Here is a 15,788-nt window from a genome sequence, read left to right on the forward strand (position 1 = left end):
ATGCATGGGCAAAATAGACTCTTTTATGACATTACGACATTTGCTGGTATAAAAATATCTGAGAAGGAAAAATAGCACATCTAATAGGCATTATTATATCAGCAAAATTTCCCAGGGTCATCCTGGCCTTATATACACATTATACCAAAACAGTATAAAGAAACCTTCCTATGAATTCAAATCAGGCCTAAGCTGTGCTCACTTCTACTACAGTACATAACACCATTTGATCCTACTAAGCTAAATTTACAAGACAGGTGCAAAAAATAATTCTCTAGAGAAAGTGAGGTGATTTACAAGTTAATTTTTCTGAAGACAATTATAGCTTGTTTTCCTCCAAACCTCAGATCACATCAAGTTCATTTCTCTACTAATCATTCTGAACTTTATTACATGACTATGAACAGTTTCCACCAATGTACAAGGAAAGAGAGAAAGAATGTATAATATTTTGCTAGTTTATGGCACCCATGTGTGCATATCACTGCATTCCTCATTACATACTCCATTATATACTGAGTATGCATTCATGTATGATCACACTGTGTTGTCAGACATATAAAATCCTGATGCAGGAAAAAGCAGGTTAAAGCAATTTTAACTCGTGCAACCCAATCTGCAGGGCTAGCTTCTCCAGTATGCTGACTGAATGTTCATAAACACTTGAGCAAAGTAGGTGTAAAATACTACTGTGCCTAAACAGGAGAGCTAGACTGTCCACTGGTTCACTTCAGCATTGTCCGCCTGACTTCTGGCTTATAGTGTTCTGTATTTTCCATAGATGCAAATAACTACAGAGGAAAACAGGAAAGAAGCAGGCCTTAAATTTTACCATTCATATTTGTATTATTTCCTGGGGGAAGAAGCTCAAAATATTACAAGGATACCCTGAAAATTTAAAGAAAAAATTGAAAAAAAAACCCTTGTTCTGTTGCCTTTTCCTAGTTACCTATATTCCACCCCAATGCAGTAGTCTTGTGTGGACATATTGATCTACTTTGAAGTGCACTGTGGGCTGGTGCATTTCAACAGAGCCTTTAAAGCACTATAAAATGGATTTGAACAGAGACATTTGGATCCAGAAAAAAAGAATACATCATATCAATGTCAATGGAGTGTATGCTTTGAATATGCATTAGGGATTGCAGTTGTATAATATACAGCATTAGCCAGCTTCCATCTACTATTCTTAATTAATAATTGAACATACTCCATACCATAGAGTTTTGGATTTCTTTTGAGTGTTCTCCCAAATATGCATTATACTAACTTGTATTAATATATAGCATATTTCATCTTTAATGTTCCCAAAGCATTTTACAAATTTTATACACTGAGGAACAAGCTAGCGCCACCCCTGAAATGCAGCTAATTCTGAGATGAAACATGGCAGCTTTTTAATGGCAGCAGCAGAATCCAATATTAGAACAGAAAACAAAAAATGGCAGAAGGAAGGAGGCAGAAATCAAGTTTCATCACAACACCAGACAATGCCATGGATCCTTTCATGACCCACATCGCCATAATCATATTTAACTTTAGGCCCCACATGAAGGATGACATGGTGCTTCCTAATGCATGAGTAGAGACTAGCTCAGTACTGACTCAAAAGAGCGAATTTCCAACACTCTTCTTGTAAAACCTTTAATTTGTGTTCCTGGACTCCTCTCCCTGAAGCAATGATCCAGCAACTTTCAGACTTTCCTAGATGCACAACACAATAGCCACAATGCAACTGTTAGATCCTCATTTCCACTAACCATGCACTGCCCTTAAGCCACAGCTATCTTCCCACCAATCAGTTCACCTATGATACTCCAAAGGCTTTCCAGACACCATGTAGTTACAGTGCATACTCAGTAGCTGCTACTGCAATATTAATATCTTAGCCATTTTGTAATTTAAAAATTAAAATATCAAAAGATTTTACACTGCATTAAAAACCCAGGAAGAGTCAAACCTCATTCATTTGAAACAAAAGGCATTTTATCATTTAGCAAATCAGATCAGGAAAATACTGAGCAAACTAGCAACCATCCTTTCTTACTCTCACCCAAATGAAAAAAGCTCATACCAATCAACTGGAGCAAAAAAGTGCTTCTTGGGAGAAATGTCAGCAGAAAGTTAGTTTTTCCATCCAGGTTTTCAATCTCCTGAAAAGAGAGGTTAGTGACACAAACAACACAACTTAACATACACTAATCGAAGTTGTATAAATCACTGTAATGATAAATGTAGTCATCCCAAGACATTTCAAGAGTATTCATTTTCAGAGAGTTTATACACTTGGAAGCCATTATGACTTAAGCAATCAGCAAAATAGATACCAAAGAAATGAAAGACATGCAACTACCTCCCTTGTAGGTTCGTAGTTATGGTAGTGCACTTGTTTAATCAGATCCTAGGGTCTTCAATGGACTGGAGGTGAATACTTCACACTGACAGCAAAATAGCACCATGTTAAACACATGAAAAAGAAGATGAAACAACTATCACAGCCTAAGTGATTCCATTCAATAAATACATGGAAGAATCTCTTGGTGGATTCCAGCCCCCACAGCGAACCTTTGTGAAGAATTTAGTGCAGAATTTCACCCAGGTATTTCTATTCCATTTCTTCTGTGAATAATTAACTGATCACATCGATTTTCGAAGAAGAAATTGACTCATCTAGATTTTTTTGATTGCTCATAGAGGCATAGCACAAAGAATCCTTCCAGGGCTTTGTTTGGATGGCTGTTTTTTTGGGTAGCTGGTTCTTCTATCTCACTCATCCCTCAGCCATTTTAAACAAAGTTTGAACTGCATTAAGCTGTGGGTTTGATTCTGTTTTCATCTACACAACAGTCAATCAGAAGCAACTCCACTAAAGTCCATGGATTTAAACTGCTGAAAAGAGAATTAGGCCATATGACTATCAATATGAACAGTAAAAAAGCTCTGAACAGCGGAACAATTTATGAAAAATATTCCACATGCTAACTAAGAACAAAATGGCAGAGGCCACTCTTTGCAATTACCAGCTGTATCAGAGAAGTACTGTTGATTCCTTGATCATTCCTGTATACATCAAGTTTTCAAACCAGGTCTCACGTAGGGATTGAAGGCCCAATTCTCCTACCCGTTACATTTTAGTGTTGTTACTCCCAGTTTACATGGCTCCTGTGTGACAAGTATCAACCTGCAGCCTCAATCATATGCAGCTGGACTCTCTCATAGAAAGAGTGAGACTGCTGCTAGACTAGCAAAATAACAACACTCATAAGCAAATCTTGTCAAATGAGGCTACATCCGCTGCTCTTTGCATCTTTTCCTATATACTTTTCTTGCGCTGAAATTGATGAGAGTTTTGCACTCAGAGAGAGATGGCAGGAACGGTAATGAGGCAGTTCTCTGGAAATACATGACTTCTAGAATTCAAAACCTAATGTACTAACATTCCCACCTAGTGAGAGGAGGACACCAAATATAGCACCTCATATTACATTTTCATTGCTAGCTATAAAAGGTTTCTATTCACATGTAATTATTGTCTTTCTGCTGGAATAAAATGTCAGGCATTTTAAGAAGCTGTTAGAAAAGTTGGATGGATTGAAGCACTGTTGCACTACTTAAAGTTACTTTGATCTCCGAACACTTACATTTAAAACCACTGGAAAATGAACATTTTTGGGAAAGACTAGACTTGGCATATAGCATACCATGAAAGGCAAGCGTTGCAGGTTTTGAGAACTGTTGTTTCTTATTTTTCTTCTCATTTAAATTCTCTTAGCTGAGGACCAGATGCATGCACTTCTCTTAAGCATAAGGATAAGGAACAAAAATACATGGAGCTGCTCTATGACCCCCTGAAATAAATGGAAAGATTGCCATTTATTTCCGTGAGCTTTGGATTCTGCCCTGAAGGAATATAGGAATTCACAGTACAACATTTAGAATATTATTGATAGTATTTGTCTGTGCCAGCTCATACCGTCTGCTACAGAATCCTCTCTCAGACATAATGGGAGCATCTACGTGTGCATTTTACTGTGGAATAGATTAATTAGCACCCCAGTAAAGCATCACCATCTACACATGCAGCAGTATTAGGGCACAGTAAGTTAATTAACTCCACCATAATATAGTACTGTTGGGGAGTTCCTAACTGCACTGAAACACATATGTGGAGTTGACCACAGGAATAAATTGCAACCGGTCAGCCCAGCCAACCAGGGGCCTGCTCCACCCTGCCTCAAATTGCTTCTGTCCCGGGAGCATGTTTAGACACTGTACCCAGGAGCAGTTTATTTCGGCTCAACCAGCTCTGGAGTTTATTGTGTCATGTTAATTGCACATGTAGATGCACCCAATTAGTACCACACTTGATCAGATACTTTTGAGGAAGGTACAAAATCCCCTTAATGTAGCAGCATGCCTAGGAAAAGAGATTGCTCTATTCTCAACGAGTTAACATTTGGTTTATCATCCTGATGTCACAATCAAATACCTCATGTGGTTACTTATAACTGGTATTTCTGTAGGATTTCAATGCATACTCAAATGCTAAGGATTTTCAGAGAGGCTACCATGTAACAAAATGGCATTTATTTTTGGAACAAACCAACTTCATGCCTGAATTCAAAACTTGTTTGTATGTTTGTTTACAGTTTCTCCCCTCTTCTACTTTGGAGCCAGGAGAGGCATGATGGAGTGGGGAGAGAGAGTGGAAGCAATCTCTACTCTGCCAAAATCTGTTAACTGTTAATTAACAAATCAATTGTTGATTGTTGAAGTGAGCAAGGCTCACCTTTTTTTTTCTTTCTTTTTTTTTTTTTTTGCCCTAAGCCACACCTAAACCTCAGTGAAAACTGTGGAGGACAATGAGCTTGCAGAAGCACAACTAAAGGCTGAATTTGGCCAGAAGAGTTCTTACAACTGATGAAGATGACTGAAAGGGAAGTTTGCATGACTGGCAGCTAGAACTTCTTCCCCTCATCATTTTGTATAATGAGCAAATATAACACAGAGGAACAAATACACGATAAACACAGAGTCCAAACTATAACATTTTAACAGAGTCACTTTGCAAAGTAGACCCACTTTGAGGGATTGATACAGAAAGTCTTACATGTAGGAAACACCCACTGAAGGCTCCAATTCAGCAAGATACTGAGTAATTAAATAACGATATTTATATTACAGTAAAGTCCAGCGGCAACATAGACTTCATAAGCAATAGAGCCTGACATCCCTGGCAGAATGCAGGCAGGGGCTGATGTCCAGGTACCCCATAAGGGATGAAAGATATGATGAGATAGGCCCAGAATGGCCATCAAAGGGAAAGCAAGTTGACAGTTTGGATGTGGGTGGGGATGGAACGGGAGGTGTGAAAAAAAAAAAGACTCAGGATCTCGGAAAATGCTCTTTGCCACTGTTTTCTGACTACCTCTGGCAGGGCACCATAGGATTTCTCAAGGCCAAAATAGAAAAGGTTGAGACACAAGATGATGAAGGTCCGACCAAAAGTTTTAGTTGTGTGAATGAAGAGGAAAGGCAGGAGCTTACTGACACTATGCTGAAAAAAAAAAGCAAGATTTAAATGTGATGATCAGAAATCAACATAAGTCAATAGAGCTACTCATGTCCTTAAAGACAGACACAAGGCTGAGCGTCTTGCTGAGTTAGGGCCAAAATCAATGTGAGTTTGGTGACTGAAGGTTTTCAGAGGCCCATTCAAAAATATTACCTGAAAGCTTTTACCACTAGTTCAACCAAACAAACCATTGTCAGTTCACACCCAAGATTCAATACAGGTAGGTTTATATATCTCCAAAGATATTATTATACAAACTTTAGTAAAACTAATACTCTAGTAAAACATGTTTCAAAGTATACATGGTCATTGATGCTGTTTCCTGTATAGGGTCAATAAAATATAAACATAGTATCCAGTCATTGCTGTAGCCCACTATCACAAACCATAAGCATGGCTACTGATACTGCCTGTCTTTAACTTCTCATACACAATACCATTAGCATTAGAAAGACGCCAGATACTTCATCTCTGATCTCATTTCCTTATTTACATATAGCATAAAAATGAGGATAAAATGTCATGTTCACAAAGAAGCAATGAAGCAACCTTTAAGACGGCTGACCTATCAAAATGAAATGCCCAGAACTCCATCACATCTACTCGAAGGAGCCACAGCATGTCAGGAATATCTGCCTAAGAAGGGGTATTCAAAGAAAACAAATCATGATTAATTCAAGCCTCTTGTATTTCCCCAAGATCAAGACCATAATGATTTATACCACTACTATTTTTTTTTTGTTAAAGTAAGCATTTATATAGCAAAGTCACCAGAGATTATTTAGATGCAAGAATCTGTAAACCCAGTCTTTACTTCCGTTGAAGCCAGTGGTAAGATTCCTACCACCTTCAGTGCCAATGGTCCTATAATTATATTGGCTTTACTCATTTGGGATGAGATGCAAAGTCCTTTGAGGTCAATAAAGTTAATGAATCAAGCCTTTGAACTTCATCATATTTTAAAGTTTAAGTCTAAATTCAAAAGGCTTACAACATTGATGGCAACATCTGTCACAGTGAAACTCATTTCCCATGGAATACCTTGCAGTTTGTTATTCATTATGACATTCAACCAAAGCAGGGATGAACTAACCATTCACTTCAGACACAACTGTCTAGCGGGGACAGCAGAGAAACTGGACTCCAGAAAATAACCAGACAAAATATTCCTGGGTAAGATCCTTAAAAATTTTCTTTAATTGATGCCAAGTATGAACAGATGATCAAGTGACAGAAGCAAGAAAAATTGCATAGATGAAAACTATGCACTTTAAATAGGTTAGAAACTCATCACATTAGATGTGCTGAAACTGACAAATCAAACTAGCTAGTTACCAAAAGTAAAATGAGCAGTAATGTAACAGTGAGGTACATACTTAACTCAAAGTGTATGAAGTTTGTAAACTGTGGAAATAAAGAGAGCTATCTCAGCTTAAATGGCTTGTTGCCCTGATGGTGCACTTTATATGAACACTATTCAGTTTCTATATTTGACATTGGTAATACATGATCTTTAAAATCAGAGGTATGTCAGAGAGTCCTTATACAGTTCTACCTACAGCGGTAATTTACACATTTTTAAACCAATGCAATGAAAAGAAAAAGTGGTTTACATGTCATGGAAAAGAAAAAAGATATATATATATATATATATATATATATAATTTTAAGAAGTTATAGATATAAGGGTTTTTTGCTGAAGTCATAAAAATATTATTTTTACTTTTGTACAAAAGTAAAATATACATTTGATTCCAATTACATTGTAGAAATGTCATTGAAACAATAACAGTAATTAACGACTAATGCACCTGAAGGAATTTAATGCAACACATACTCAGTTATCAGAGAGAACATAAAGGGAAAGGGATGTATTTTTTATAGCCTTGGATAATATTCACTAGACTCTGAGAACAGTTGAAATGAACAGAGCTACACAGATACAAATAGGATATTTTCAAACAATTCTGAATTAAGACCTCAGCTTCATTTTATTTCTTTAAAAAATATCAAGGTATAGTATGCCTTGATAATACAAACTGCTGGCCTTTTTTGTGCATACTTCACCTACAAGGAAGAAAAAGTTACAATACCCTGAAGTTTTATGATGGTGATAAGTACTGACACTTCTGATTAAGTTAGGATGCAGAAAAACAACATTTGCTATTCCTAAATTTAAAAAAAACATCTTCACCTGACAAAACACTTGAAATGCAGATTCCTGTTTTAGGCAATTCCAAAAAAAAGTTTGTTTTGTAGTTTCCATTCTTTATAATAATGTTGCCCAATTGCTAAAGATGGCTTGCCAATTCTACCTAACCTCATGACTAAAAATGGTGAATCACAATTTGGAACAAATTCTGTATTTCCTATTAACCCAAAATTACCATGAAAGTCAATGGAAATATTAAGCATTGAAAAAAATATGAATTCAGGCCCTTCCTGAGTAAGCACCTAGAATCTGTGATATAACTCTTTTCTGCTTTCTGCATGAAATAAACCCTGAATGTCATCCTGCTAAATAGAAGTAGTCAATTTAAAGTCAAAGGAAGGATAATACATTAAGCATGTTTCTGAATAAGACTTTCCAGCCTGCTTTATTAAGCCATGTTATTTTTCCTTTTCCCCTTCCCAAAATGTGATTATTTCAATTATAACACAATGCACAGATATGCATGAAAGATATTCTGCATTGCCCAAAGACTGAGATATTAAATGGTGAAACTGGCCTTCAATGCCTTACATTTAAAACATGTTATGCTTTATATTTCTCTTGTGTTCCAGTTGTATCAGAGAAGCAAACACTCTTGTACATTTGTTTAATTAAACAACTGTCCCCTAGCCAAAACTCAAGGAGAACAAACTTGCCATTGGTTCATTCATCTGTTTATCCAATGCCATTCCTAATTAATTATACATAACTGATTTGCTAAGAAGATCCTGATCTGATTCTTGAAATCTCTCCTTGGGCAAAATTCCTACTTCAGCCAACAGGACTTTTGCTTAAGTTGGTACTGTAGAGTTGGGCACAGTCTTCTAACCTTCAAATATTTACAGATGCATTTAACTTTGTGTATAAGAATACAGTTGAAGACATGCATATTTACAAGAATGTGTGACTGGAAGTTAATTACCCTGGGTCATATTCATCCCTAACTCTGACACTAAAATCAGGGGGTTGATTCACTTTTTCATCACGCCTGTATAAATCAGAAGTAAATCAACAAAGTCAAAGGAGTTACACTAGAGGCAACTGGGTTGAACCAGCAAGAGCTTGTCTACAATACAGCACAGTAAGCTCTAGGGTGAATTTACAACACATGAATTACTCCACATTAACTCCCTGTGCTGAGTGCTTGCTCCACTTTTAAAGTGGGATAAGTGGCGCCTTGCACTTTGTGCACGCAAGGGGCTTATCTATATGAAGTCACTAAAGAAAATTAATTGGAATTAACTTTTAAAGTAGATAAGTCAAACAACTTTAAATCCCTCCATGGACACACATATTCAGAATAGGAGTGGTCTAAATTCAAGTTAGCTTGCTTCAGTTCCAAACTGAACTAGGAGACATACAATGAAATTATTAGGAAGAAGGTTTAAAATTAGCAAAAGGAATTTTTTTCATACTGCACATAATTAATTTGCAGAACTCATTACCACAAGATATTGTAGGGGCTGATCATTTCACCAGGTTCAAAAGAAGATTAGACAAATTCATACAGAATAAGTCCAGGAGCAGATATTAAACATTATTGTAAAGGGTTCAACCTTCAGATTAGGACTAGCTTCTAAATGCTGGAAGCTGTAGGGAGAGAGGGGCAAGGGACAGATCAGTCTGGACAGGTCATGCATAAAAACTCTTCCTCAGCATCTGCTCTTTGCCATGGTGAGAGATAAGCTACAGGGCTAGAGGGACCTGTGGCATGACCCAGTGTGGTACTTGTGCTCTTCATGAACCTAATTAAAAATTAAAACTTCAATTCTAAATACAAGCATCACATAGGGTTTAAAACAGTTTTAATTCACTGTCAACTCATACCTTTAATTAAGCTGAATGAACTTTTCTGACTGTCTCAGTGGAGAAAAGTCTTGCAGTTTTAACTGGGAGTTAGTCTGGAGTAGCTAGTGCCCGCTAACCACTCTGTGCAGACAAGCCCTGCAGAGATCAGATTCATTGACTTAGGCTGAGTTACATGACAGAGGAATCTGGTAGCATTTTTTCTCTCTTTTTTTTGGTAACATTTTTAATTCCATTGGTTCTTCTAATAAGGAAGATGACTCCCCCCCAAATCCTTCCCCTCCACCATTTTTAGTTGAGTTATGGTTGTCTGGCACACCATAGATTTATGATTATAATTTCAGGAACAGCTGATAATTCAGACAACTCTGACACAGCCTGGTCTCCCTAAACCACCCTATTGAACTAAGACATCTTCCTTTTCTTTAGGAAAATGATAAATTGGCCATCAGGCCATTTTTTCCAGTCCTCTTCCACAGGAGTAAACAATCATTTTGAGCTTGAGCCATTCACCAAAAGAAATACAGTAGAAAACAAAATGTAAAAAAGAAAAAGACATTTATTGGTAAGAACAGGCAGTTGTTAAGTGCACCTTCAGGCCTACAAAGACATTTCAGCACATTTAGTGCAAGGGGTAAGAGCTTTTTTGTCAAACTTGCCAGAAACACATGCCTATGCTACATGAGTTTAAATCCCTGTACTCCATACTTATTAGTTCCTTTGTAATGAGCTATAAATGGGTAAGCAACATTCAGACTCCCCAAGCCACCCCACACCCTAATGATTCACCCAAGCCCCTGCCAAAAAAGAACCACTGCATGCACTTGTCTTTACACATGCAGAATAATCATCAGTCTGTTAGTTAAACTAAGATGCGGACCCCCAACTGCTATAGAAACCAAGTTACCAAAGTGAGGCCTCATCTCTCAGGTGCTACTTTCTGATCATCAGTCCCACAGCACTGAATTGATTATTGCTGTTTTTAATGGAGTGCAGCATTCAAGTCAGTTTCAACATGGGAAGTTGTATCCTAGAATTCAGAGTTTGGAAAGATCAGGACCACCAAATTTTAATTTTTGGTGGGACAGGTGTGTCGTGGAGGGTGTGAACAGATAAGGGCCAGGAAAGAAGCTTGATGTCATCTACCTGGAGAACTGAATGCCCTGTTTTACCAGACATTTTGCAGCTGTTTTGAGTGGAGAGGTTCCTTCTGTCCTTGATCACTTTCCCATCATTAAAGATTCACAGATGCCAAACAAGCGAGAAGTCAAGTCTTTCTGTAAACCCAGCAGGTCGGGCTTGTGCGTTAACTGCAGAGTGAATTTTTTTTAGACCATAAATGTCTCACTATATACATATATATAGATAGATAGATATAAGATGGGAGTGGGGGAAAGGGGTCTGTACAGTGTGGAAGGGAGAGGGGTTTCGACAGCAGATGGCCACATGCTAAGTGCAGAATGAAGATTCTCAACTTGGTCCTTTAGAAAAATAAAAATTAGTGCCTACGTTGGTCAGGATGGAAAGCTGTCGTCTTCCAGGACCTAGCGGTCAAGGCTTGCATATTGCAGAAGATGCCTTCTCCCAGCAGTGCTTCCTTCCACAGATCAGGGTGGGAGCAGGGAAGGGAGGTGGGACTGAATGGGAAAGGATTCCTTGAAGGACCTGTATTGGATTTAAGATCTGAAAGGTTCCTGAGGGAGTGTGGGGGAAGGGGGAGGGAGGCAGGGGTAGATGCTCAACTGGGAAATGGGGAGCCTCTCTCTCACCTACCTCTTGGGAAGTCCAAGAGAAAAAAATGTGCAGCCCTCCAGTCTGGTTGCCTGCCTGGTGGATGCTGCAGTAAGTGATGGTCTTTAGTTCCTCATGTTCTGCCATTCTGGGGCAGGCTGCCCAAGAGCCATCTCGGGGGAAGGAAAGGCAAAAACGATGAGGGCAGCAATGTCTATAAACAATCTGGGGAAATTCTGAGTCTTGCATAAACACGATTGTGACTTATTTGGCAGAGGCAAAACGCCGAGCCCCGCAGCATTGCGCTGCCAAGGGAAGGAAGGTGTCCATGGGCGCTGGTGGTCATTGCCCTCCTCTTCTCTGTCTGTCTGTCTCCCTCTCTCTCACACACCCCCACTTTTTCTCTCTCTCTGCATGCCATGCCTAGGAGTAGCATGGAACAATCCTGATTGTGTGGTGGTATCTTGCCCCTTCCTTCACTACATCTGATTGGCTCTATTCATGGAGGCACTTTCAGCAAATCAGTGGATAAAGGATAAAAAGGCACTAAGCAACTACCTAAATCAATCTGTTGAGTCTCTTCAGTGAGTTCTAGAGAAGTACAAAAGTCTATAGAGCTCAAATCACGATGGCAAAAGAAAACCAGCTGCTGCAATTTGGATGCATACGATAGATACATTTCATTTACATTCAGAGAATGCACCAAAAGACATGCATCGGCACCTCTGCAGCTAGGAAGGATAGTGCTTCTTAGGTGTTGTTATATATAACTTGACTTCTTAATTTTCCTTATAGTTTTCCCTTTAAGGGATGGGATATGTTCCTTTCTGACCATGCCTGGAGAGAGGCCAACACATTTCCCTGAATGATGCAGGAAAAGCATCAGATCTCTCTAGTCAGTCCCTTTGTGCCCTCAATCTAACAAGCGCGTTTTAAAAAATATTCTTATTATTACTGAATTCATGCATTAATTAATTCAAGTTACACCTTAATCAAGTAGGCCATAATGCTGAATATTTGAACATGCTTTGATCTCCAAAAGTTATTGTTCCCATTTGACTAACATATGCACTTAAATACAGTACTTTAAATTACTAATCAAATATTTAATAAATTAAGGAGTGCACTTTTGGTGAATGCAAATCAAAAATAAAAGAAAGAAAGAAAGAAAAAAAAACAAAAAAGAAAACAAAAACCAAAAAGGACTATATTTAGAAGATTCCGTTCAAACGAAAGCTTATCCCCTATTGTCTGAGGTAACTTTTCAGGCATGCTATTACAAAATAAATAGTATCAAATTCAAACATGCATATATTAAACTCCATTGTGCTATCTTGCAACACAGGGTGAAAACTTTTGCATCCAGTTCTGGAGGACAGGGGAAATAAAGGGAGAAAAGTGTGTTTAACCATCTGCAGTTAAGAAAACTTAGCAGCATTGCAGATGTTTTGTCCTTTATTTTCCTTATAGAATAATAATTTGTCTGCATTAAGGGTACAAACAGCCAAAACACTGGGCTTAAGTTTATTCATAATAAGGTGCTGTGTGGATCTGTAGAGCAGAACAACATAATTCCTCACAAAGGAGGATGAGGAATATACACTTCTTGAGCAAAATAGCAGCAGATGCTTGCTGCATGTTTCTACTGAACTTTTTATCGGATGTACTTTTTTGGATGCATTGTGCAGTTTTGCAGAAATTTTGTTTTTTACTGGAATCCATGCATGTCACTAAAAACTCTTTTGCTGTAAAAATAAGTTAAATGAACAAAAAAAAGTTAGGAAAAAAAGTTGAGGTTTAGAAGCATATGACTTACAACTAGACTAGTTCAAATGATTATCATTGTTAACCAGTTGGAAAATGCCATTTGTAAAAGAAACAAAACATTATCTCTTTCATGGATTCTGAAAGCTTCTTTATCGCTGAGCAAAAATTCGCAATGCAACAATGCATTTACGAGGTAAATAAAGCATTCAAAGACTATTAGTAAAGCATCTACAAAGTGTGACCATGTCACTTAAAGTCTTCAAGCTGTGAGTGGGGTTTATTTTTTGTTTTGTTTTGTTTTTGCTTTTTTTTTTTTTTACACATCAGTCAGCAGCTTGCTTTTATTAACGCAGTTTTGGTTGGCTACGGTGCAGTTGCCAGTTCTGAGATTAGCCTCTCTAAAATTGTCTATGCTATTATTGATATCCTCTTCGATTTCCATGTACTCAGATTTGCTGATTGTGGAAGAACTACGGCAACTGAGATCACTGTCAGATGCTAAATTGGGGGAGCTAACGTGAAGTAACTGAGCCTGTTCTTCCCCTTCTGTTTCTCGGTGGTAGAAGTAGTTGAAGTTGGATACGATGACAGGTACAGGCAGGGCAATTGTCAGCACACCAGCGATGGCACACAAGGAGCCTACGATTTTGCCTCCAATTGTCACAGGGTACATGTCACCATAGCCCACAGTGGTCATGGATACCACTGCCCACCAGAAAGCATCGGGGATACTTGAGAAATGAGAGTCAGGTTCTTCAGCCTCAGCAAAAAACACCGCGCTGGAGAACAAGATCACCCCAATGAAGAGGAAGAAGATTAGTAAACCTAGCTCTCTCATACTGGCTTTGAGGGTCTGTCCCAAAATCTGGAGGCCCTTAGAATGCCGGGAGAGTTTGAAGATTCTAAAGACTCTTACCAGTCTGATGACTCGCAGAATAGCCAGAGAGGTGGCCTGCTCCCCCTTTTGGGTTCCTTCTTGTTCAGCCATCTCAGTTCCCAGGGTGATGAAGTAGGGGATGATGGCCACTATGTCAATGAAGTTCATGATGTTCTTGAAGAACTCAGCTTTGCTCGGACAGGCAAAGAAGCGCACCACCAGCTCGAAAGAAAACCAGATGATGCACAAGGTCTCCACGATGAAGAAGGGGTCGGTGAAAATGTTGGACTTGTAGATCACGGTGGTGTTGTCAATGCGGTGCAGGGTCCCTGTGAAGTCTTTTTCCTCCTTCAGATCTGGTAAAGTCTCTAGACAGAAGATCACTATGGAGATGAGGATCACCATGACAGAGATTATTGCAATGACCCTGGCTGGCCCGGAGCTCTCTGGATATTCAAAGAGGAGCCACACTTGGCGCTGGTATTCCTTCTCGGGCAAGGGTCTCTCCTCCTCCTTGATAAACCCTTCATCTTCCCGGAATTTCTCCATGGCTTCCTCACCCAGCTCGTAGAACTTGATCTCCTCAGAGAACATGTCTAGAGGCACGTTGACCGGCCTGCGGAGCCGGCCTCCAGACTGGTAGTAATAGAGGATAGCATCAAAGCTAGGCCGGTTGCGGTCAAAGAAGTACTCATTGCGCAAGGGGTCGAAATACCGCATGCGCTTTTTGGGGTTGCCCAGCAGCGTGTTGGGGAACTGGGCTAGGGTCTTCAGTTGGGTCTCAAAGCGCAACCCAGCAATGTTTATCACGACCCGTTCACAGCACTCATGGTCGTCATGGGCACCTGGCTGGTAGCTGTCTTGGGGGTGGCCAGGCAGGGCAGAGGTCTCATCCACGTTGTCTCCAGCCATGACAGTCATGGTGGCACAACTGATGGTGGGGAGGTGTGCGAGGGTTACAGAGGGACACCCTGGAGCCCGTGGGAGGGAGGCAGGGGTCTGAGGCAGAGAGTGCCAAAGCAAGGGAGGGAAACCTCAGAGAGCCTAGACGTGGATGGTGGAGCTGGGATTGAGGGCTCTAGTGGGGGGGGCAGAAACCAAGGATTAGGGAGGGGAAAACCCAAGAGAGGAAAGGGAAAGATGGATGAGGGGAAAGGGGGATGAGGGGGAGAAATGCAGAGTGGGCAGAGGGGAGGGAAGGGCCAGGGGTCCCTGCCACACACCCCAGGCCGAGCTCCCCTCCCCAGCCCTTGCCTTTGGCCTTTAACTCGACGCTGCTCCTCCGCTCCCCGCCTCCACCATGACTGCGGCCAGCACTGAGTTGCCACCAAAAGCAAGACACCAGGGGAGGCCGGGATGCGCCGACTCAGCACTTTCCACTGCCTCTCCCCGCGGCCCCCTCCGGCTCCGGCTCCGGCTCCCGCTCCTCCTCTTCGGCTGCGTGTGCGCGCGGTGCTGGGGAAGGGGCAAAGCTCGCTCCGGGGCAGGCGGCGGAGGCTGCAGGGGAGGGGAAAAGTCCATAAAAACACACACGCGACGCGCTCGGGGGCAGCAAGGAGCATCGCGCTGCGTGCGCGTCCCCCAGGCACTGAGGGGAGCGGGGCGGCTAAGGGGAGCCCCAGCTCCCACTGGAGCCTCCCGGGCGCAACTTCCCCGGGGCTGGGCTGCTGGCCGGGCCACGACACTCCCTCCCTGGGGACAGGGTGCAGAGGGAAGGGGGAGAGCATGGGACCCCCCCTCCCTTTATCTGTGCAGGGACTCAGGGTAAGGAGGCGTGGAAGGGGCCGCAGGAGGGCACCCAGCCCGGCCCTGCTCCCAGC

The 15,788-nt window shown here is 40.6% G+C and overlaps 1 protein-coding gene across 3 annotated transcripts; it reads right to left on the reverse strand.

Moving 5' to 3' along the window:
- Nucleotides 1-9,983: 9,983 nt before the first annotated feature.
- LOC102387947 (potassium voltage-gated channel subfamily A member 1) lies at nucleotides 9,984-15,453 on the reverse strand. Of its 3 annotated transcripts, XR_003095054.1 has the most exons (3): nucleotides 14,008-15,453; nucleotides 11,367-11,497; nucleotides 9,984-10,903 (listed from the first exon to the last, which is right to left on the reverse strand). XR_003095054.1 is itself a non-coding variant. In XM_025209117.1 (2 exons), the coding sequence occupies exons 1-2, from the start codon at nucleotides 14,887-14,889 to the stop codon at nucleotides 11,450-11,452; spliced, it is 930 nt and encodes a 309-aa protein (XP_025064902.1). In that variant the 5' UTR covers nucleotides 14,890-15,453; the 3' UTR covers nucleotides 11,184-11,449. The 3 variants fall into 3 exon arrangements, 2 of the variants coding, with proteins under 2 accessions (XP_025064902.1, XP_006027865.1); XM_025209117.1 differs by lacking the exon at nucleotides 9,984-10,903 and having other exon boundaries at nucleotides 11,184-11,497; XM_006027803.2 differs by lacking the exons at nucleotides 9,984-10,903; nucleotides 11,367-11,497 and having other exon boundaries at nucleotides 13,327-15,453.
- Between the last annotated feature and the right edge of the window lie 335 nt (nucleotides 15,454-15,788).

The sequence above is a fragment of the Alligator sinensis genome, unplaced genomic scaffold (genome assembly GCF_000455745.1).
Source record: "Alligator sinensis unplaced genomic scaffold, ASM45574v1 scaffold177_1, whole genome shotgun sequence".
NCBI classification, from domain to species: Eukaryota; Metazoa; Chordata; order Crocodylia; family Alligatoridae; genus Alligator; species Alligator sinensis.

What these genes read in the sequence shown, in the direction of transcription:
- LOC102387947 (XM_006027803.2), bottom strand. Translation starts at nt 14,889, where the DNA reads ATGACTGTCATGGCTGGAGACAACGTGGATGAGACCTCTGCCCTGCCT.